Source organism: Hippoglossus stenolepis, chromosome 21, assembly GCF_022539355.2.
Source record: "Hippoglossus stenolepis isolate QCI-W04-F060 chromosome 21, HSTE1.2, whole genome shotgun sequence".
Taxonomy (NCBI): Eukaryota; Metazoa; Chordata; class Actinopteri; order Pleuronectiformes; family Pleuronectidae; genus Hippoglossus; species Hippoglossus stenolepis.
Window position 1 is genome coordinate 1,908,682 of NC_061503.1, and position 24,371 is coordinate 1,933,052.

The 24,371-nt window shown below is 40.7% G+C and overlaps 1 protein-coding gene across 1 annotated transcript in view; it reads left to right on the plus strand.

Moving 5' to 3' along the window:
* mtr (5-methyltetrahydrofolate-homocysteine methyltransferase) overlaps positions 1–23,787 on the plus strand; it is a 32,431-nt gene extending 8,644 nt beyond the window's left edge. The window contains exons 11-33 of the mRNA XM_035145383.2: positions 400–467; positions 555–634; positions 1,228–1,340; positions 1,448–1,588; positions 3,603–3,788; positions 3,861–4,040; positions 4,997–5,113; positions 5,864–6,004; positions 6,102–6,191; positions 6,792–6,944; positions 7,637–7,744; positions 8,048–8,148; positions 9,680–9,747; positions 10,210–10,330; positions 10,623–10,704; positions 11,176–11,274; positions 12,312–12,387; positions 12,581–12,736; positions 13,322–13,521; positions 15,988–16,188; positions 16,337–16,529; positions 18,396–18,508; positions 21,877–23,787. Of these exons, the coding sequence (XP_035001274.2) occupies positions 400–467; positions 555–634; positions 1,228–1,340; positions 1,448–1,588; positions 3,603–3,788; positions 3,861–4,040; positions 4,997–5,113; positions 5,864–6,004; positions 6,102–6,191; positions 6,792–6,944; positions 7,637–7,744; positions 8,048–8,148; positions 9,680–9,747; positions 10,210–10,330; positions 10,623–10,704; positions 11,176–11,274; positions 12,312–12,387; positions 12,581–12,736; positions 13,322–13,521; positions 15,988–16,188; positions 16,337–16,529; positions 18,396–18,508; positions 21,877–21,966 (2,877 nt within the window). The 3' untranslated portion in view covers positions 21,967–23,787. The remainder of the gene's footprint in view (positions 1–399; positions 468–554; positions 635–1,227; positions 1,341–1,447; positions 1,589–3,602; positions 3,789–3,860; positions 4,041–4,996; positions 5,114–5,863; positions 6,005–6,101; positions 6,192–6,791; positions 6,945–7,636; positions 7,745–8,047; positions 8,149–9,679; positions 9,748–10,209; positions 10,331–10,622; positions 10,705–11,175; positions 11,275–12,311; positions 12,388–12,580; positions 12,737–13,321; positions 13,522–15,987; positions 16,189–16,336; positions 16,530–18,395; positions 18,509–21,876) is intronic.
* Positions 23,788–24,371: the final 584 nt, after the last annotated feature.

Consider the following 24,371-nt stretch of genomic DNA (forward strand, 5'->3'; position numbering starts at 1 on the left):
TCTGTTGAATCCAGACACAAACGTGGAAACGTAAAAGAGACAGCCTTTATGCTAAGCTCATGCTGACTCACTCACACCAGATGAAGTCCCACCTCTCATCTCACTTTTAGAAAGAAAGTGAATAAGGATGTTCTCCTCAATGTCCAACCAATCATCACTTTGAAAGTACAGGAAATAAAAATGACCTTTAATCCATTATTTTCTTTATTCCTTATGTGTGATGTCTGTGTTGTTTAGTGAAACATAATTAAGATGCCATGGAAAGAATTCTTGAAAAAAGATATTGAAGATGCTCGGGACCATCCTGGTTAGAATAGAAGATGTGTGCTGTGTAACCCAGAGTAGCCCTGGCTGCCTCAGTGGCTGCAGCTCAGTGTTTGTGTCAATTTCTGTTGACAGGATTTTGCTCAAGATGGACTGGTAAATATTGTGGGAGGCTGCTGTGGGACCACTCCAGGACACATCAGGTCACTGTCATGTCTCTGATACGTAAATATGTTTCATAGAATTTAGAATTTGTTTTTAATTGTATCCTCTCCGTCCTCCCCCTGCAGAGCCATATCTGAAGCAGTCAGACACTGCAAGCCAAGAACTCCTGCTGCTGACATTCATCAGGAGAACTTGCTGCTCGCGGGTATGAAAACCATCGGTTAACATCTGGGAAGACAGCTGTAAAACTCTTTGGAAAGCGAGTGGCTAATACACCTGACTATAACTAGAACTGGTTGTTCTGGTTAATTAATAAAAAAGAATGATTTGAAGATGCCAGGGAGGTGAAAACCGAGAACCAGACCCTCCTTTTTTTAAATAGCAATATTATAATATCTGTTTGGTCAGAAGCCTCCATGTGGTCTGACCTGCTCTTCTTTCAACTTGCTATTGAAAGACAAGATATTTGATATTGTGTCATTCTCTTTTGGATAAAGGCTTTTACTCATGAAATTTAAAACATGCTTCAAACATATAAGGCAACCAGAATGGCACTCAACAGAGCTTATACACGTCCACCGAGGCCCAATAATCGCCCTAATGTCGATTGAGCTTCACCTTTACGCTTAAAGAAACCATGTCAAAAATGCCCAATCTCATTATGTGAAAGAAAGTGATGAAAAATTGCTGGATCTGCATCAAAATGTAATGGGCTCTTCCCTGACCTTTATTTTGTGGCGATCCGTCCAGCACTGTTTATGTACAGACCACCCATACAGACCTCTCTCTGATTTCTAGGCTTAGAGCCGTTCAGGATCGGCCCCTACACCAACTTTGTAAACATCGGAGAGCGATGTAACGTGGCCGGGTCACGCAAGTTTGCCAAGTTGATCATGGCAGGAAACTATGAGGTGAAACACAATGTCCTGAATCTTTTAATTCATTCATTCATTTGATTGTCATTGTTGCATTTAACTGTTTGTTTTGGGCGCGATGTGCTTCTCTCTTTGTTTCCCAGGAGGCGCTAAGCATTGCTAAGACCCAGGTGGAGATGGGAGCCCAGGTCCTGGATATAAACATGGATGAGGGGATGCTGGAGGGCCCAACAGCCATGGCCCGATTTTGTAACTACATCGCCTCTGAGCCAGACATAGCACGGGTAGGATTTTAAGGCAGTGGAGCTGAACACACACCTGACGCAACAAATCTGCTTCTATTTTAAATGATTGATTGAATTGATGCAACAACTACATGTTCCTAACACTGCAGGCCTGTAAACATGACAGTGCTTTTATATTGACACAGATGGAGCACTGCAGCTGCTGTTCTGCTAGTGTAACCTCCTGTCAAATAGGACACCACAGTGACACAGTCTCACCCTTGAAAAAGATGCTGTTGATGTTTTACTTATTGTGAAGGAACACTGGTCTGTTATAAACTCCATGTTCATCAATTATCTTCTATATAACCTTCTACTGGCTTACGACTGGCCTGTTTACTCAGCAGACATTTTTGAATTTCTACGAATTCCACAAACGTCTGTCTGTCTATATATATGTGGAATACATATCTTCACAATGACAACCATTCATCTAATCAACTTCATACTTGGCATGTATATTCTTACTGGCCCAAGGGTGCGCAGTGCCTAGTGTGGTGTGGTTTTGACATGCAGTACTTTTAATATGAATACAAATTTACTAAATAGGCGCCCGGCACTCTATCAGTCGGTGGGGGCGGGGGAACATGCTAACTGTCAGTCTGGGGACCAAGTTGAACATGTCGTTTTCTACATGCTTGGATAAACTACACCAGTGGTCGACAACTGGGTCAAACCGTGGTCAAAATTGTTGCCAGACCATTTTGATTGATTGATTGTTTTTATCCGTGGGAACTGTTGGGTTTCTCTATAATTTTGAAGGTCTTGACCTCCTATGTAAAGTGCCTTGAGATAATGTATATTATGATTTGGCTCTATACAAATCAAATTTGAATTTCACCATATCGGACTGAGAGATATTACCGGGAGTCGCTGGTTTTGTTCTCTGTCATTCATACCAACATTCATAGAATCACTTCCTCTTTAGCAATTTGTCTACAAAGTAAAAGCACTACGTTTTGTTTTCTTGCCGTACTTGTTTATATTGAGCTGAAGTAGAGAGCCATTATTTAAAAAAGTTGTGAACTTGGGTATGAAATGCAATGTATGAAAAATACATGGCAAAAAGAAGAATGAATTAAAATACAAGTTATTCAATTCAGTTCAATTTTAAGGGCCATCCCTCATTAACTGGAAAAAACCTCTGACAGTACCAGACTCAATGTGGGCGGCCATCAGCCTCGACCGGGTGGGGTGAGCAGTGAAAAATGGGGAAGAGAGGAGAGGTGGGTGGCAAAGAGGAGAGAGATGAGAGAGAGAGAGAGGGGTGGGGGGTGGAAGAGACCAGGAACATCACATTTGAACTCTGTAAGACTGGTTATTGTAATAAAGATAATAGTAGATAGTCTTCAATTGTACCTTGGCGTTATCAGGTGTTTCAGCCCCTAATCACAATAACGTTGCGTTAACATTCTCCATCTTGTCCTATGTTCTAAAATGGGACAGTGTTTAGTTTAAAAAATGCAGAGAGTTAATGATGTCTGATCTACTGAGCGGGCCACATGGCTTTCATAGTACTGCCATACAAGCCAGTAGCCAGTCAGATTTACCTTAAGCCTCAGCGTACCCTCAAGTTCGGCCTGTATCATTGATAACCAGGCCAAAACACTTGATGAAGCTCAGGTGCACCTGCTAACATCTACTGGTAGTGGGTAACTTAAATTGTGCAGAAGACCTTCAAACGTACAAGGGATATTCACCATCTTGTCCCATATTCTTAAATAAAATGTCATCAGGGAAAAGGTCTCCTCTTCACATGCCACATACCACTTGTTATCATGTGATTAAAGTTCCACCCTTAAGTCAAGTGATAATAAATTCTATTCACTGTGATAATAGTGCAGCCAGAGTCCTCACTTTATTTGTCAATTTCAGTCGTTTGTTAACAGTTCATTGTCCTTTTTATTTTATTTAGAAAAAGTCTAATTTAGGATATGAACCTCTTGAAAACTATGAAATAACCCTCTCAGTAAATCAGAGAGAAAGAGATGGACCCTCTCCTTCTGCTCCCCAGGTTCCTCTGTGCATTGATTCGTCTAACTTCGCCGTGATTGAGGCTGGGTTGAAGTGCTGTCAGGGCAAGTGCATCGTCAACAGTATCAGTCTGAAGGAAGGAGAGGAGGAGTTCCTCCTCAGAGCAGCCACTGTGCAGCGCTACGGAGCTGCTGTGGTGGTCATGGCCTTCGACGAGGAGGGACAGGTGAGGACTCAAACACAAAGTCTCCATCACAAACACAAACGTACATGCTGACCAGTGTTCCGTCCTCCCCAGGCCACAGATTCCGACCGCAAAGTGGAGATCTGCAGTCGAGCCTACAAGCTGCTCGTCAGCAAAGTGGGATTTGACCCCAACGACATCATCTTTGACCCCAACATCCTGACCATCGGCACAGGCATGGAGGAGCACAACGAGTACGCTGTCAACTTCATCAAGGCTACCAAGCTGATCAAGGTAATGAAACAAATCTTCATTCCCTATAAGTATTAATGCAAATCAAATGAGATTCAGTGTGTGTCAAACTAAAGCCCATTATAGAGGCTACATCACATGAATAAGTGAAATGTTTCATCTCTCATCCAAGATCATCATTTCGCGAGGACTTGTTATTAAAGAACAGATTCATAACTCGTGGCCATGAGTTATTTATCTCGTTCCAGCGCATTTTATGTGTGGCCACTAGGGCTACACGATATATCGAAAATTTATCGTCATCGCGATATCAACGTAATGGCAAATCAAAGATGGCAAAAAATGCGATAAATGGTGCCATGCATTCACGCTGTGCATGTCAATATATCTGGCCAATCAGATGGAGCCCTGCTGCCCTAGATGATAAATTTGAGATATTCAGATCAATGAATCATTGTCGTAAGAAGAGAAAAGCCAGAGAATCGAGAGAAAACAGACAAACGCGAAAGGGCTCTGTCAAATCTCGCTCTTCCTCCGATGACCAATTTTACTGTGGAAACTTCTAGTGATCCCATTTGTCCCGGGTCAGATTCATCACAATGAACTGTTCTTTATATAAAAGAATTACATAGCTAATTTAGGATCCCAGATCCTGAGGGAAAGCGCACACACACTCTGCTGCTCTCTCTCTCTCTCTGTGTGGGTATGTGTGTCTCTCTCTCTCCAGCTGACGTCTCTGACTCGCTACAGTTTAAATGTTTCTTAATGAGTAAAATCTTTTTTTCAGAACAACGCTCGCATTCATCAGCCTTCAGTATGAAATTCATGTGTGAAGACCCAAATGCACTGTAGGTGTTGAGGATCTGTGCATGGCTCTGTGTGTCTGTGACTTTGTGTGCGTGTGTGGGTGTGCGCCTTGGCTGTGGAGTGTCCGTGGCTCTGCGTCCGTGGGACTGTTTATGTGTTCGTGTGTGTGTGTGTGTGGGGGGGGTTTGCAGGAGACCTTACCGAGAGCAAGGGTGAGTGGAGGTCTGTCCAACCTGTCCTTTTCCTTCAGAGGAATGGAGGCCATCAGAGAAGCTATGCACGGAGCGTTCCTCTACCATGCTATCAAGGTGACCCACCTCACTGATAACACTGTACACTACTAAAGCTTAGACCTGGATGATTGGATGACAATATTTTAACTTGACCATTATCATGAAGTCACAGTGACAATAATATCAAAACATCTGCGATAGAGTTAAGAAAATGATAATGTTGCTACAATCAGTCAATTTAATGTCTAAAATTGCTTATCTTGTGTTTTTTCTCATTTTTGGCAAATGAATGATAAAATAAAAAATGTTAAAATTACAAATACTACTGATACTGATAATATATTCTAGGATTGTGCAGATATATGATGATTTCTTATTAAAGGTCACAGTGATCATAGACCATATATAGACCATATACAGTTTTGTTTATTTCTAATTTCTAATTCTATTATATAATTATTTATTCACCCAAATAACTAATGCTAACCTTGCTGGTACCTGGCTTGCAGGAAGTGAATGCGATCTTGTTACACCGTCTTTCTAACACGAAAATGATTTAAGAGGCGCTGGATTGATTTACCCACAATAAACGTTACATTAAAATCAAAGTCTAAATATTACAATTATTGTCAATATCAGAATATTGCAACAGCCCTAATCCAAACCACTTTATTTGGAGGTCAAACAGAAAGTGGTGCACCAGTAGTGAACAGGAAAACTGCATACAGAAGAAATTAGATGTTAAATTGTCCTTTTACCAAACAGAGGAAAAGTGGCTTAAGTTATTTAAATAATAACCCTCTCACTCTCTCTCCCCTGTCCCAGGATGGTATGGATATGGGTATAGTGAATGCTGGAAACCTGCCGGTGTATGATGACATCGATAAAGAGCTGCTGCTACTTTGTGAAAACCTCATCTGGAACAGAGACCCTGAGGCCACTGAGAAACTCCTGGCCTACACACAAGTACACACCTACACACCTACATGTATCAACAGTATATCAAGCTGATGTTTGCTGTAGTTTGATCAGCAGATGATGACTTTACTACTCTTGTGAACAGACCTATGTGAAAGGAGGGAAGAAGGTGGTTCAGACGGACGAGTGGAGACTAACAAGTGTGGAGGAGAGGTTGGAGTATGCTCTTATCAAGGTAAGAGATCTGATGATTAGATTAGATTAGATTACAGGACACTTTGTTCCCTCAGTGTCAGGGAGAACCTCGGCTTTATGGGCGACTGACTAATAATTGACACATTTTCCCTGAAGTTCTTTCATGTTTACCTGTTGACCTGATACTGATACTTTAAGTATAATTTCTACATCACTCATTCAGCAGTACAGCAAAAGTCATTCAGGTGTATCACTTGTAAATGGTCTGTATTTATATAGTACTTTTCTAGTTTTGATGACCCCTCAAAGCGCTTTACAGTACAGTTTGTTGCCATTCACACACACATTCATACAGTGCACCTGAGGGGCCTTTCAGTATCTTGCCCAAGGACACTTCGGCATGCAGATGGGGGAGACTGAGATCGAACCGGCAACCGTTGTAGGACGACTGTTCTACCCTCTCAGCCACAGCCGCCTTGTCTCGTCTTGTTAGAATCTTTTGGCGCATGATTCATTTTGCAAAGAGTTCTTCCATGCATTCACTGATAGGGGTGCACACACACACAAACACACACACACACACACACACGTTTAACCCTAATGATTTACCTGTTGTCATGTTTCCATGTGTTGTACGCAGGGAATAGAGAAGTATGTAGTGGAGGATGTGGAGGAGTGTCGCTCTCAGGTTAACCGCTACACTCGACCCCTTCACATCATCGAGGGCCCCCTGATGAACGGCATGAAGGTGGTGGGAGATCTCTTTGGAGCTGGGAAGATGTTCCTGCCACAGGTAGGATGGTGCTAGTTACATTGTTTCTCCTGTGACCTTCTTGCATTAGTGTTTTCATTTTTTTTGCACAAACTTTATTTCACAGTCTTCACGTTAGACTCAAGCTGCAGTTTAATAGATTTATATTGGTGTGCAACTGGTACTGATATACCTATTGATTCTAATAATTATGAAATGATCCATATACATTTTTCAATTCATACAACAAACATGTTTTGAATTTGAATTTCAAAGAGTTATCACCAGGATAGTGGCAACATTTAGAAGACATTAAAGAGTGTGAATTTGTCTTTTGTCTTTTTATTTAATTTGTTTGCTGTTTAACGGGTGTCATTATTCCAGGGCTTGTTACCTTTCAACAGCTAGATGGCGACACTGGCTCACATCTAATACTCCCCGATACTCACTTCTTCTATCGTACCTCTTAACTTTTTGTAACATGATGTCTCCCAAGGAAAGTTCTTCCAGCTCTAAATATTAGATATATACCAAATTGAGTATTAATCAGCAATAGACAGTAGCTATTACATACATAACACAAAGTTCATTTCAGTTTGTCTCTGCTGATGTTCCTTTCCATTGGTTGGTATGTTCCCTGCCAGACAGAGCAGAGGTATCTCAGATACGTGTCTTTAGATTTGGAATCAACAAGATGATGATTTTCAAAACACAACTGCTCCGTGTGTTCGCAGGTGATCAAGTCGGCTCGTGTTATGAAGAAGGCCGTGGGACATCTGATTCCTTTCATGGAGAAGGAGAGGCAGGAGCTGATGGCGTCATCGGGGTCAACTGAGGAGATCGTCAGTCTCAACTGAATATTATTTTAGTTTAATACACTGATTTATCAATTAAATTATAAAGAATATTAAAAAGCCATTGTTAAGGTGTGTTTAAGCAGAAAATGCAGCAGTCATTTAAAATAATTTTTCCACTTCCATGGCAGCAAATACAATGTCACTTTTTTGTAAATCTAGAGTTAGGAACTGTAAAAGGAGCAAGACAGCAACATTCAAACAAATGATACCATACACGTATAGAAAACAGCTGATTCAGCCTGTCGCATGGTCCCCCACCACCCACTATGTTTTCTCTTTGGTCTGCAGGATCCCTACCAGGGAACCATAGTTCTGGCTACAGTGAAGGGAGACGTCCACGATATTGGCAAGAACATCGTAGGTGTGGTGCTGGGTTGTAACAACTTCAGGTAAAACTGGTTTGCTATTCTGTTAAATGGTTCACCATCAGAAAGTGTTCACTGGTATCAGGTTCTGCTACACTCTCACCAGTATACTCAGTCTGTTCAGTGAATCATTAATAACTAGAACTGACATTCAAAACCAGTCAGAAAGAAGAAGTGGTCAATCTGCTGTTATTTACAGTGTATGATTGAACATCAGCAGCATCCTTCTAGCTTTTTACTGTCCATCATCGTATGATCTGCTGCAGGCCTCTGTTTGAGGTTAAATGTTAATATCAGTGGTAATGGCACCAGTTCACCTCTCATTGCCTTTTGATCCCCTGCAGGGGCACAGTGGTGCATCATGGGAGTGAAGTGGCAGTGTTGATCTGTTGCCAGGCCCTGGGCAGCAACCCAGTGCTATTACTGTTTAATGGCAAGAGATTGCTGTGTGCCTGTGTTAACGTGCATGTGCATGTGTGGGTGTGTGTGGGTGTGCTTCCATGTGTGTGTTTGTGTGTGCCTGTTAACTTAGTGGGTTTATTCTTACATTCTGTAATGTTCTATGTGCATGCAGAGATACTGTAGGAATAGGAAGGGATAGAACAAACTTTTTAGGCTCGAAGCAGAATTCGATTATTTATACTCTTTGGTTATGAAAACTTTTTTTAGTATTCATCTCCTTAAAAGGTAACCCCAACCCAGGTGACCCAGCTGATGTTGATCAGACCTTGACTTCTGTTCGGGTGGCATTAGCTCCTCCCCCATGGCTCTTCTCTCCTGATCCAAAACCAGCTGCCTCAGCTATTGTTCTTCACCTCCTCCATTGGAGTGATGCCCAGTGCACTCAAGACTTTGTAGAGTGATTAACCCGTAAAACCTCTGCAGCCAAACTCGATGGGCGTGCACCTGGCCTTCCAGCCCTGCTTCATGCTGTTAATGACCAGCTCTTCCTTCTTGGTCTTCTTAATCTCGTCGACTCTCAATCTCACAGCAACTGGTGGCTTCTGCGATGCGTTTCAAAACCTGGTCGTGGTTCCAGGTTTTAGCCTTGTCCAAGAGCCAGTCCAGCAACTCAAGATATGCTCCAATGTTCCTTTGCCTGAGCATTGTTCGCAATCCATTGAGATGAAGATGTTCATGTGCTGGGCTAAAAATCAGATATTAAGGAGACATTAAAATAAAATTTAAATGACAGTAAAACAAGGCGATTCAAATTTCTCTAATGACATACAATATTTAAAAACATTTAAAATAAAGTACATTCAAATTAAATTTAAAATACACTTCTTTACATCGTTCTATTCATTAAAGGGCCCACTCAACACATCACCCTCAGGCAGCCCAAACCAATCAGGGCTCTTCAACTAGATGTTCTAAAAGAAAGTATTTCTCAAGTCCCTGTAGAAAATGAAATTAATCAACTTCACAAAATGTTTAACTAAGCACACAGACCTCTGCCACAGAAAGTTCAAGAACATGATATTTGCTATTTGTTATAAATACTCCAGTTATATCAAAGAACTGAGGGTGAGAAAGGGTTTGTGTTTTCTTGCAGGGTGATCGACCTGGGTGTGATGGTTCCCTGTGATAAGATCCTCAGAGAGGCCGTCACAAAGAAAGCAGGTGCAGTATACAGTTAATATTGCATGTTGTCAGTGTGAGGTGAACTCACTGACATATTATACATATATATACTGACATATTTTCAATATTTAAATTTGTAACCTCCCAAAAAACTGTTGATAGATATATATAGTAAATTGTTCTTTGTTAAATGGATCATCAGACAGAGCTAATGAGAGTGAGAGACAGTGCTCTAAATTGTAAAGATGGAAATAAAACATTATTTCACATAATTCATACAGGCAAACAACATGTCATTCCTCATGGACCACAATGCAACAAACAATGAGTATGTGTGCAAAACAATAATAACCACAAAATAGCTCAAACAATTCACTCTACATTCCAAATCCTTGCCCCTTTTATGTTTTTCATATCTGACAATGCAAATTATTCTTTTAATTCATATCCTTTTATTGTAGCAGCACTAATGGTGGGTGTGTCGTATGTCTGTTCATACAGATATCATTGGTTTGTCCGGTCTCATCACCCCCTCTCTGGATGAGATGATCTATGTGGCCAAAGAGATGGAGAGACTGGGGATGACAACACCACTGCTGATTGGTGGAGCCACCACATCAAAGTAATACAAACATATATAAACGTATGATAAGGCAGAAAGCATGTGGGTAGTGGGAGGGCAGTGTTGGCCACCGGTGAGTTAGCAGCGTATTGTGATTCGGGGTGCAGGAGACATGATGCGGTGTGCAACCTGTGATTTTCTAAAACATTACACAAAATGAACTCTTTTGTACTTTTAAAGAAACGATTGGAATCTGTATAATCAGACATTTTAAGTGTGCTCATTGTAAAAGGAGGTTGATAACATGCGGTGCTCTCCTGGGTTGCAAACATTTGTGTTGTGTATTTGATAGGACACACACAGCTGTGAAGATCGCCCCTCGCTACAGTTGTCCTGCTATCCATGTTCTCGACGCCTCCAGGAGTGTGGTGGTGGTAAGTGCTGCAACCTGAGCTCAGTGAAACATTTGTAGGGTCTGAAGTGGTCTGCTAATCGAGAGGTTGGTCGATGGAAATTGTTCCTGATGGCTGTGCGATCAGTGTGTGAATGAACTATAACAATAAGACGAGAAAACCCTCTGGATTTAAGAGGAGTTCAGACCTCTGACTGCTTTGAATCGGCTTGAATGCATAATACATGTTTGGTTTAATTGTGCTGACATGCACATGCACATGCACAAGGCTGCAAACCAAAAAAAAGCAAAACAAAATCATGTTCCAGCAGTTAAACATGAATTATCCTTATCAGAACTTCAACTAACAATCAAAGAAGAATGAAAATGTATATATGTCATTGAGAGTTAATGATCTCTTATTGGATGAGATGGACAAGGAGTTGCACTAAGTTGATAAATTAAGCAAAGATTTTGTCCAGACTACAGTGTGTTTTATCTTCCTGTGTGTCAGTGTTCCCAGTTGCTGGATGAGACCATGAAGGAGGAGTACTTTGATGACCTGAAAGAAGAGTATGAGGACGTCAGGCAGGACCACTATGACTCTCTGAAGGTACCAATGGTTCTTAGAAGCGCCCAACAGGGAGGCACCTCTTTGACATCAGTGTTGCATCCACATGTTGAACCCTCATCAGGAATACATGCAGACTGCTTGATTCAGCTACAGCCGACTAACTAGAACACAACTGAGCTCCTGTACACACCTCCAAGACAAAAATATGTCTTATCTCTACTGCAATTTTCACACAAGCAGGAAAAGTATTTTTTTTCAAGACAAATTATTTATCATATTTAACATTCTTTTGCAGAAGAAATGAAAGTGAACTCTGAGATTCTGACTAGATTATTGTTTTTTTCTTCCTTTAAGGCTGCACAAGATACAAACTGCATGAAAAGTGAAAGTGTGCTGCTGGAAGATGACTCAAACTTTTAAATTGAATTTATACAAAAATAAGAATTTCTTTTCTGTATGATGTACTTTTAAGTACACTGACACATTGAGATATGGACCATTTGGAAAAATTGTATAATAATACAAGTGTTTGAGTGGTAATATAAATCTTACAAAAATTTGCCAAAAGAGCACAGTTATTTCCTGACAAAATAACAGGACCTTGCTGCACGATTATGGGAAAACTGATAATGAAATAGGTGTTTGTAGATTTTGACCACAACTGCAAGTCCTAAGGTCACATTCTTGTATGGATCACAACACAGCTGCACATTTCTCTCTCTCCCCTGTTAGCCCTCCTCTCCTTGTCCTATAAATGAGCTGGCATTAATAATATCAGTTACTGGAATGTACAGACTTGTTTTTGTAGCAAGGAGGGTGTTTGTATAAGTATTTTGATGTCAAGGTTTGTTGAAAGCAGTGCTGTTTATCTAATCTAAAATATAATTTTTGTTTGTCCTAAAATATATGAATAATCATGATTTATCAATCATGACTACAGTTCTTTTGTAGTTTGGGGATGTTTGTACATGTATTTTAATGTAAACCACTTTGAGTTGACTTGTTATTAAATGTTTTTAATGAATAAAATTGCCTGTTGTTCCTCCTCATCCTCCATCTCCCTGTTTTGCCTTCAGGAACGCCGGTATCTGTCTCTCTCTCAGGCCAGAGACAAGGCGTTGCGTATAGACTGGTCCTCTCTGCCCAAACCAGGTGAGGTGGTGCAGATTCATTTAAGACATGTTCTTCTTCAGGCGCACTGATGGTTTAAGTTTGTCCTGCTAATCTGTAGAGCTAATCTTACATTTATTTCTTAAGTCCGCTGGTGATCCATTTACATCTGATAGTGTCTTTTTCGGCTGAATTAAAACCAAGTGTGTGCCCTGTATTTGTCTTTGTGTGACAGTGTGTCCTCAGTTCCTTGGCACCCGCGTGTTTGAGTGGTACGACCTGAACAGTTTGGTGGACTTTATTGACTGGAAGCCTTTCTTTGACGTGTGGCAACTGAGAGGAAAATACCCCAACAGAGGTTACCCCAAGATCTTCAATGACAAGACTGTTGGTATGAGCTCAGCCTCTGTCAATGTTCATCATAAACCTGGCTGTGATAGTTTACTCATTTAATTTTAACATACAGTTTTTTAAAAATGTATTTGCAAGGTGAACACATATGTTTAAAATAACTAATATCATAGTTAATATTCTTTTTGGATTTATTTTAACTAAATGATAAATATATCATGGTTAAAAATAAGATCATATGTTTGGCTCATATAAAATTCTTCATTATACAAAAAGAAAAAGATTTAGAAAATGTTGTGGAGTAACATTATAAAATAGATAGTTAAATAAAAGATTAAAATTAAGTAATTAAGTAAAATATTTACTGTTACTAAGTTAATGAAAAAAGTAAATATTTTAAACAGTGCATACAATAGAGTGTAAGTTCTATGGAATGTTTGTATACATTGTGATGCTCAGGCTTGATGCAGATGTAAGAGACCATTGTACAGTGTTTGGACCATAGTGAAATCATATTAATGCTAAAAGAAGTATACAACTGCAAAAGCACAAATCCCTGGCGATAAAGAGTTAGTTTATAAACATCGATACTGCGTCTGATCTGTATCCTATTTGGCTCCTGAAGGTTCGGAGGCTCGTCGAGTCTTTGACGAAGCCCAGCAGCTGCTCAATCAGATGATTGACAGAAGCAGTCTGAAGGGGCGGGCTTTGGTGGGTTTCTGGCGAGCTCAGAGTGACGGAGACGACATCAATGTGTACCAGGATGATGTCACCGTGCACAGAGACACCAAACCCATTGCCAAATTCCATGGCTTACGGCAACAGGTAAGAGACACACTGTAATGTAAGTTCAACAATAAGGTTGAACATGAATAATAATATAACACATTCAACTTTCTAGCCAGTAATTGATACTAGAGCCTGACCAGTCTGGATTTTTGTGAGCTGATGACAATACCAATATTAAGAAGTGAAGAATGTCAGATACTAATATATCGGCATACATTTATTAAATGATTCTCAAGATGTTGTTATCAAACCTTTATGAAAAATGTAAACTATATTTTTAATGTGCGAGCCAAATGTATACATACACATACCAGGAAATTTCCCAGTATAACCAATCTGATCTGCTGGCTGCCGAGCCACTAGATGAGGTTAAGGGCCTCGCTCAGAGGCTCTGCAGTGGTGTAGATGAAGTGGTGTAAGTCTCAAGGTTGCTACCACTGCTCTACCTTTGTTTACATGTATTGTAACTGTAACTTAGTAACAGCTGCCAGCCTGCAATGAACACACAGGAGTGTTCACTCATCAGGAACATGAGGAACTTGTGAGGCAAGAGAGAGCAGAGGACAATAATATGGCTGGCCCTCACTGGTTCCTAATATCTAGCATCGTGCTGTGGACAAGTCTGGACCTCTTACTGGATCTACCAGCATTAAATCCTGCCAAGACCTTTCTGGCCATTGCTGTTCTATGAAGTCCCATAGACCACTGTGGAGGGCTTCAAGAGAAACGTCCTACACATGTGGCTTTACCTGCAAAAGAGACATAGCAGTATAGCGTTGTTTGGTGCATACCAACTAGCTTCAGCTCCCTTTTCCAGCCTGGGAGAGGAATGTAAGGTCACCTGCACCACACGGAGTGGATCGGGCAGAGACACAAATACAGCACATCGCGACAAGGAATCTGTGACAAGCTGGGTTAAGCAAGTTAAGGGTTCTGTGGGATGGGTCAGGCAGTCATTTCATAGCATGCTTGCTATGACAAAGCTCCAGGAAAAGAGAGGCATCGGCTGATCCAAGAAATCCAAGACAATTTGAGAAATGCTTCAACAGGATAATGGGCATGCATATTCAGTGGGCATGAGAAACTGGGATAACCTGAAAAGAGCATCAGAAGCCAGAACAACTGTGACTCGAGTGTAAGGTTCATTCTGCCCATGACACAGTCCCAAGCCCTGAAAAGCTTCACTGCAGGGGTCTGGCAGACACAGCAGAAATGTCCACGGTGCCTGCGGAGAGGAACACAACTGCTGCCCAAATGCCTGAGGAGAGGAGCAGTAATGTTGGCTCCATGGTCAAGCACTGAGGGATGTCGCGAACACCATCTGCACAGGAATCCACCACAGTAAGCAACAACTCCCAGCAAAGGGATACCATTGCCTTCCTTAGAGCAGGGATGAAGCGCCAACCCCAGTTCAGGGCTCCTAGTTGCTTTCTTGTAACAGCACGCAACTGGCATTTAAAGGTCAACCCAGGGAGGTAGTTGACCTTCCCCGACTAGATTGCATCTGAGGTAACAAATAAGTGGTTGTGCTGAAACTCACTCTTCCAAAGGACCAGATAGAGGAGGCCCATGAGCATGAAGAGGCCTAAGAAACTACCAACTGGTAGCTGAGGGCCAGAAGCAGGGATAGAAAGCTGAAAGACAGTTGAAGTGGGTTACAGAGGCTTTGCAGGGCAGCCTTCACATCAAACACTCGATGGGGAATACCAGGGTTTACAGACCTGCGAAGAACATCCTTGAAGCCACTGAAAAGGATGAGTGATCCATGGTGTAGCACTAGCACGCAAACTTGGGACTGATCACACTGGCTGGTTCACCAGGGGAAGTGTATCTGAGGATGGAGAGTGTCACTGACGATGCACCACCTACGTGTATTATAGTACAAACAAATGATAGAGTATCCTCGCAAATGTGAAAACCATCAACGTACCACAAAAATATAATGATTGCAATATTTAGTTATTTAGCAAACAGTTATTTAGATTCTTCATGGGTCATATTTCAAAGGTCTTAATTTTGTCCTCTCTTGGAATTTCTCAACAGAATCGTGCTCCATTACCTTCTGAAGAGAGTCATAGTGCTGAAATGATTATTGCATTTACTGGCTTAATGCTCACTACCTGATCGAGAGCCATCTTGTTTAACATTGTAAAAGATTTGGTGAACGAATACACATCATACACTGAGGAGCCACAACATAACGACCAGTATGATCTGCACATTCACAGCAGGGTGCAATGTATGTGTGTTAGGACACATTCCTTCAACATCATTAAGATTTTCTAAAACCTGGACCACAGTAGTCCTTCTGTCTATTCGTAGAGAATGTCCTAGCTGTAGTTGCCTTTGTTAATTAGTGTTGAACCAGTCTCTAGCACATCTATCCTCCTCGGACCACTGATTCATACTCACCATTCCTGATAGAGGTCTAGTGTTGGATTTTTGCGCCCTGTACCTTTCTGAGAAATTGACCCTCATTATATGTGTGTGTGTGTGCCACAGGTGGAGAAGGACAGCTCCAGCTCCGAGCCCTTCCTGTGTGTGTCTGACTTTGTGGCCCCTGTGGACAGCGGTGTAGCAGACTACATCGGCGTGTTTGCTGTGAGTGTGTTTGGAGCCGAGGAGCTGAGTCAGCAGTTCCAGGCTCAGGGAGACGACTACAACAGCATCATGGTCAAAGCTCTGGCTGACCGCCTGGCTGAGGTACAGTATGGACAGCATCTAAAACATAACAGGCCGACACCACAGCTGGTAGCACACGGGTCAGTGAGTCATTGGTGCTGGTGACACATTAACTGCTGGTGCCGTGGTGTTTTTATGTTTCTGTTACAACTTACTGTTTCTCCTCCAGGCGTTTGCTGAGGAGCTCCATGCCCGTGTGCGTAAGGAGCTGTGGGGCTATTGTGCTGACGAAGCTCTGCAGGCCACGGACCTCCACAGAATTCGATACCAGGGCATCAGACCTGCAGCTGGCTACCCCAGCCAGCCGGACCACACCGAGAAGACCACCATGTGGAGCCTGGCAGACATACAGGACAAGATCGGTCAGAGCTCCAAAGAACCACTTCACTGTCATAGCTGCAGCTGAAAGGCTCAAATGCTGCTGTGTTGTTCACTCTCTGTTCTGATGTGTTCTTAGCATCTAAAACAACTAGTGAAGTCATATTTTCAATCTGTACATTTACGTGCACTCACGAAACCAGATTCCTCACTGAAACCAGGTTGAGCACGTAATGTGAGAACACATTTACATGCATTGTAGTTACCTGGTTACAGTAAATCCATGTAACGCTGAGCAATAAGACGCTTAGCTTTGTGGAATTAACTCGTCTGGCATTTAGCTACTCTCATACTTCCCCATGTGAAGTCTTCGTCCTTTATTATCCATTATCCAAGAGAAATCCAGCGTGGTTTCTCAATCATATGAGAATTAGTAATACTATTATTTGAGTGTGCGCCACAGGTTTATATTTATTTCCTCATACATCAGGTGTCAGGATTCACACCCAGGTCAGTTCAGAGGGTGAACACTGAGCATTTAGTGTGTTGTTTCTTTGTCTACTGGCATGTGTGATCCTCAGACACACCACAGTGTGTTTGTTATATGAGATTCAGTGGACTTGTAGGCAGTGATGTGAGTCTCGCTTTTTGGGGTTTAAGGCAGAATCGTGTAAAAAAGGGCAGAATATTGAAAGAGAAAGAGCTCTTGGTGCTTCATTTATTTTTCAATGGCACTCTGGTCTCACATCTTAAATAACCACACTGTGAAATGAAAGAACCAAACAAATATATTGTGGGATGAAATATAAGAAGCAGAGACATTAAGGAATGGAATAAGAGAGACCATTAATTCATCTTTTAAATACTGAACATGGAAAATGAATAATTCATTGTCAACTCCTTTTACTGATTATGTCACTTTGACTACATTCATTCATTGAGTAAATGCAAATTTACATTTCTTTTTAAACATGTATATATTAATTGGCTCTTCTGTGACACCTTAAAAGTCCATCATCTTTTTGGTGCCCAGACTTTTCCCCAGAAACAGGGAGTCAAACCTACTAAAACCTGAACTGAATATTCACAACTGTGTATAATGGTAATTTGTTTCATACAATATTTATAGTATGGTGCAGTGTATTTATAAAGCAATTACTTAGATTGACAGAAAGGGCAACAAAATATGACACTGCATTTTCCTGGATTGAATATGACATGAAACAGTCACTAACCACATTAAGTGCCCACTTCCCATTGTGCTGCAGCTTATCTTACTGCTCACCAGTAAGAATGGATGTATTGTGGTTGACAGACACATTGTCTCTGTCTGCAGAAGGGATGTGTTGTGTTTTACAGCTTGTCATAGCATCTCCACGAGTATCAGTCAATCTGTCTGTTCAACTTCCCTCTGATCGTTGAGCTCGTCTGCTTGGCTGATGCTGACTCAGCCAAGCTGCTGCCAAACTCCTCGTACTGTGTCAAGTGACGAGCATTAGTAATAGTGATGTTATCGCAACACTGACAAATTCCAGTTTGAGCAGCTGGGGGAACCTCAGGATGCTTTTGGAACGTGTGTGTGTGTGTGTGTGTGTGTGTGTGTGTGTGTGTGTGTGTGTGTGTGTGTGTGTGTGTGTGTGTGTGTGTGTGTGTGTGTGTGTGTGTGTGTGTGTGTGTGTGTGTGTGTGTGTTAGAGGGGGGCTTGTCTATTTATCATAATGTGGGGGCGTACAACTGTTTCCACAATCACTGTGGAAACTTACCTTCCATTTGGGACAGAAGAGCCCCAGGGTTAGGGTCAGTCTCCACATAATGAGTACAACCCTGTGTCTGTACTGGATTGTTTTTATCACATGGGTAATTGTTTGCTTTGCTATCAATGTGTGTGTTTTGTCTGTGTGTGTGTGTAGGTATCGGTTTGACAGAGTCCCTAGCCATGATGCCTGCTGCCTCAGTGTCGGGACTTTACTTCTCCAACCCTCAGGCCTCGTACTTCGCTGTGGGAAAGATCACCAAGGAGCAGGTAAACTAACCATCCACATCTTAAACTGCTTTCATTAAAGGTTCAGTGTGTAGAATGTAGTGACATCTAGTGGTGAAGTTGCATGTTGCAGCTGGATACCCCTCCCCTCACACTCCGCTTCCAAACATGACAGAGAACCGGTGGAAACCTTCAGTTGTCATAAAAACTCAAAAAGTGTTTAGTTTGGGCTACTGTAAAAAACATTGCCGCCTCCATAGAGAGGACCCCCCCTGATGTTAATATAAAGTATTTAAATATAAAGTGCCCATTCTAGGATAAAGAAAACAAGAATTTGTACAATTTAGATGAAACACACTCGTGAAAACGTCACTAGGATTATTTTATATTTATTTTCTGTCTATAGATCCCTTTCACCTAAATCTTACACACTGGACCTTTTAACGAGACAGTATTGGTTTTCATGTCACTCACATCAGCTGCTTTCAGGCATGCACTGAATTCTGGAGATCCTCGAGTGGGAGCCTCCAGACTTTCCGCAGACTTTCTTTGGCCAGTTCCCGAGTATAAAGTCTGCAAAATGCCAGAAGGAGCTGATGTGAGAACACAGCAGGGGCTCCTCCACAAGCGAGTGGGTTTGTTGGTGAAATTTCAAAAAAAGCGACAGATGCAAAAATGAAATAAACAAAAAGAGAACAAATATCTCAGAATAAAAAAGCGGAGCCGTACACGTAGAAGACACCCATGAAGATTGTTTACAGTTTTTGGTGATCAGCGTGACGCCGGTGTCAATGTGCTGTAAACAAAAAACATGTGCAGCACCCCTCACCTGAGCGCTCCCCAGATTTCTGTGTTGTTGTGAACATGTCTGAATGGAGAATCTCTTGCTGTGTTCTGCATGTGTGAGAGGTAACCTCTGGGGAAGGTCCGGACCCAATTCTCAGAATTTCAGTGGACTTGTTTCTTTTCTCTTGTAGAACATGCCGGCCTTGTGCTAAAAAACTAAATCGAATTAGCAGCACAGTTTTCTAGTACTGCACCTTAATGCTTCATTATGTAATCATTTTATGATCTGTACCTTTGAGCTGCTTCACAGATGATTCAGACATTAGGAGTCACTTTTGATTTATGTTCACTTGTCAAGAATCTATTTACTCTGTGGCACCAAACTTGTTGCTTTAGCCATTAGAAACTGTGAAATTAGGCTTTTTCAACATTTGTTGTGTGGACTACTTTTAAAAACTCACTATACTGTAAACATCTTGAAGAGATGTGTTAGCCTAACAACATTAGGCAACAAACAACCCAATTTAATTCAGTTCAATTCAGTTTTATTTTTACAGCACCAAATCATAATAAACATTATCTCAAGGCACTTCACATAGTAAGGTCGAGACCTTAAAAATTAAAGAGAAACCCAACTGTTCCCACAGTGAGCAAGCACTTTCCCTCATTAACTGAAAGAAACCTCTAGCAGAACCAGACTCAATGTGGGCGGCCATCGGGTTGGGGGGAGCTTAAAAAATGGGAAGAAGAGAGGAGAGGTGGTTGGAAACGAGGGGAGAGAGAGGAGAGAGAGACCAGGAACAGTTGTGTAATCGTCATATTTAAGCTCTGTCCGACTGGTTGAGTGGTATTTATAGATGTAAAGACCCACAATGCAACATCTGTGTAAGTGCCAGTGCATCACCTGATGCTGTGATGTTGTGTTACTATATCTGAAAAGAAAATCAATGATTTTAGCTGAAAGTATGTTACGATAAATAAAGTATATTAACTATATAAACCATTGTAAAATGTAAAGTTACAAGAAAAAACATAATGATACTCAATCAGGAGTGTACTTTTTTTCATGGGTTTAATTTGTTATAATTTTCAGTTAGACCTCATGATGGCAGTGTTGGGTAAAGACAGATACAGTTATTTGCCAATGTAACATAATGTTGCAGCACCAGGGAGTCAGGTTAAGTGCAGGAGGTTTTCTTTGATATTGAGGGTTCTAGCGACAGTAGCCGTGGAAATTAAGATAAATCAGAGACCACTGATGATGAGGAAGATGTTTTTGCACCCAGTGATAATTCAGAAGCAGAACACTGCATGAGAATGATGCTGCTAGCTCAGATGACATGAGCTCCAAATATGACGATGTCCAGGATGCAGCTTTAGAGGTGGTCACAGGGGAAGCTTGGACAGATGAGTGGGCTTCATATACAAACATGACAACAGCTTGTAATAAACACCATGCAGTAACACCTGCGTAGCCACACGATTATCCATCAGCCAATCAAGTGGCATTCAAGCGTTCAAACATCAGAATGAGGACATTTTTTTTATCTCAACTGCCATAGTTCTATTTTTTTTATCATGTTAGAAAAGCTTGATAGAAACGATCATAAAATCCTCAATAGCACAAAGTTTTTCATCTGATCAGATGTTTCTGCTTCTATAGAAGAAGGAGAAAAAAAGCAAACATCACAACTTGCCCATTTCAAAAGAAAAAAACTCCAGAAGCCCTCTCTCCATTTCTTCTTTGCATCTTTCCTGCAACATTTCAAAAGTTCACTCCACTTTACGAATTTGCTTGACAATTATATGTACACACCTAATGACTGACTGTGGCATGATTTGTGGCATTTGTGATTACTTCGTTAATTAGCTTGTTATAGCTATAACATGCTGTGTGTAAGATATGTATTTTACCATAGAAACATGAAATATTAGCCTGCATGTTAAGAAATATCACTAATCTTGGGGGGAAATTATGTGTTTAAATTATTTAAATTATTATGAAAACTTATATTATTGTAAATTTTTGTAAAATGTTATTTTTTTTTGTGTTTATATACAAGCACCAGGTGTACAGTGACAGAAGGATTAACTCAATAAAATATATATTTTTTAATATATTTATGTCTGTATTGATATCAGCCTTTTTAGAGGGTAACATTTAGTAGAGGCAGGAGTCATAGTAGCATGTCCATTTAAAGGTGCAGTGTGTACGATTTAGGTGAAAGGGATCTATTGGCAGATATTGAATATAAAATGATCCTAGTGATATTTTCACTTTTGTATTTCATCTAAATTGTAAGAATTGTTGTTTTCTTTACCCTACAATGGGCCCTTTATATTTAAATACTATTTATTTACATCAGGAGTGGTTCCTCTCTGCGGAGGCTACCATGTTTTTTACAGTAGCTCAGACTGGACAAACTAAACACCTTTTTGAGTTTTTATGACAACTGAAGGCTACCACAGGTTCTCTGTCATGTTTGGAAGGGGAGGGTGAGATGAGGGGTATTCAGCTGCAACATGCAACTTCACCACTAGATGTCACTAAATTCTACACACTGAACCTTTAATTTGTAATGTGACTAACATTTGTATTTTCTCTGCTCTTTCTCTGTCTTCAGGTGGTGGACTACGCCACGAGGAAAGCGATGAGTGTGGAGGAGGTGGAGAGGTGGCTGTCTCCTATCCTGGGATATGACAGTGCAGCGTAGATTGTGACCACACCAGCAGTCAGCTGGACCACAGAGGGATTAGAGCAGGGATCCAGTCCAACCCTTGTATCTCACACAGGTTCTAACTGTGGCTGCGTACATTGGCATTTACTGGCATGCGTACTGCACAAACACACTAGGCTTTATCATTTCACACTGTCACTGCATATTTCACGATGATCCACAAGCTGTCCTCTGTGCCAACAGGTCATAACAAACTTAAAGTCCCCTCTAAAATCAATTCCCTCTGTTTTATTGGAGTGGTTCTATCAGGTTTACTCATGTAATGCAATAGGCTGTTGAAAATCTCTTAGTTTGACATTACATTCACAAAGCTGTGTCTCCACCAGTGCTACAGGATCAAGCTAAAGTGATTGTCACAGTTATTTTGCCCATTGTTGATATCATTAAAGTTTTCTCTCTTAAACCTCGCCCTGACCTGATGTCAGTTAAACTCAGTGCCACGATGAGTCCTGACTTCCTGTGATAACGTTTTTACATTTATCTTAAACGGTTCAACATTTTTAGACTTTTTTCTGAGATGAGAAGATCTCACTGAGCATCCACACGCTCCTGGGAAGGTCCCAGTTCCAAAGAGATGTGATGTCGTTCAGTGATCATGTGCTTTGAAGTCGGAATATGGAAAAACATGGAGACTGTAAACAACATGTATTGTGTGCAACACATTGACGCCTCTTAACAACATACAGCAAAGAAAAGGGATCAGGTGCGACAGACATAAATTATTTTAAACATGCATGTTAATCATAAAAAACATCTGTATTGACTAAACATTGGTGTTAGCGCCTGTCATACAGTTTGTAGTTGACATTAGAAGCTACTATTTAAAGCTGTTTGTAAAATTATGTTCATTGGATTATAAATGATCTTAGCAACTCGTGTGGCAACATTTTTGCAAACTTTCTGATTAATTGTTCTGACTTGAGATGGCGTTCACATAGATTTTTCCCAGTTGCGAAATCATTTTCACGATTAACTATATCCTGGCTCCTGCTTCATACTCGACACACACAGGACTGATGTCCATCTTCTCATCTCACTCATAGAAAGAAAGTGCACAAACATGTTTCCCAAAGTTTTAAATTCTTCCTTTGGATGCAAAAGGATTTTAAAGAGCCTTGTTCTAAAGAAAAAAAAAACAACAGATACATAATTTAGATTGAAATCAGGACATTTCTGATCAAAGAATCAATAAATCATACTGTGAATCTGTTGTTACATTCACGGCCAAATTTGTGCCGTTTTTATACTTGGTGGTCCGGACCATTTCATCTCTTACTTGAAAAGCATCGATGTCAGGAGCTTAAAGTATAAATAAATGTTGTTTCAAATGAAAGCTGAGAACGAACTGACGGAACAACCAAACAGGAAAAGGCTGGACAAATAGTTGATGAATATTATTGAGTTCCCAAATGTTTCAGATTTGTATGTCAGAGAGAAAGTTTACATGTCTTGGCATACATTGTATTTATTTCAAGTTTGAATCTCTTTGTTTTCATTGTCTTAAGCCAGCTTTTCATACACTCAAGTACGAGTTTCATATCTACATCCACATATTGTTATCGTGTTTTATCAATGGAATATCCATATCTGTTTATTCGAGGATCCTGACAAATTTTATATGACAAAATACAACAAAACAAGAATCTGCATTTCACATGTCTTAAAAGCCCTGATGTGCTGCAGCAGATGGTCTCATTTTGTGTGAAACTGTTTTACTTTCTTAAAAAAGCCGATAAATGGGTACACACTATTGACATGACAGTATTATTTTATGAAAAATAAATCGTTTGAATGTTATGTTGTCTGTGTGTTTCTGACTTTAAACCTCTGGTCTAGTTTACTGTTATGGTTATGTCAGCCTATGAAGAAAGGTTTGGTGTCAGGATGTGCTACAGTAAGGTAATCAGACTCTTCACCTGACTTATTATCATAGAATGTTTATATATATGGATATCTGGGTTCATAAAGTGAAGCCATGGTGGAAGTGCCTTAAAAACCGGTATTCTCTTGAATGGTCATCAGAGGGCTACTCCACTGGTTGCTTAATGGCAATGCAATTTTATTTATAAAGCACCTTTCATACACAGAGGTACATTCAACATGTTCCTGTGAACATTAAACAAAAACAACACAGAGTTTTTGAATTTAAAGAAAACAATTGAAGATACAGACAGTTTGAGACAATTTTCAAGCAAAATATAGAATAAAGAGGGACAAAAGAACAAAACGCCATGAATTGTATTAAAATCTAAGAATAGGTTGGCAGGGAAAAGTAATACAAATAGAACTGTGTGAAATGGAAATTGGCTGATGTGCCTGTCTGTCACTAACCAGCCTGTATGCCTGTGTGCAGCCTGTCTTCACAAGCCGGAGACGAGAGT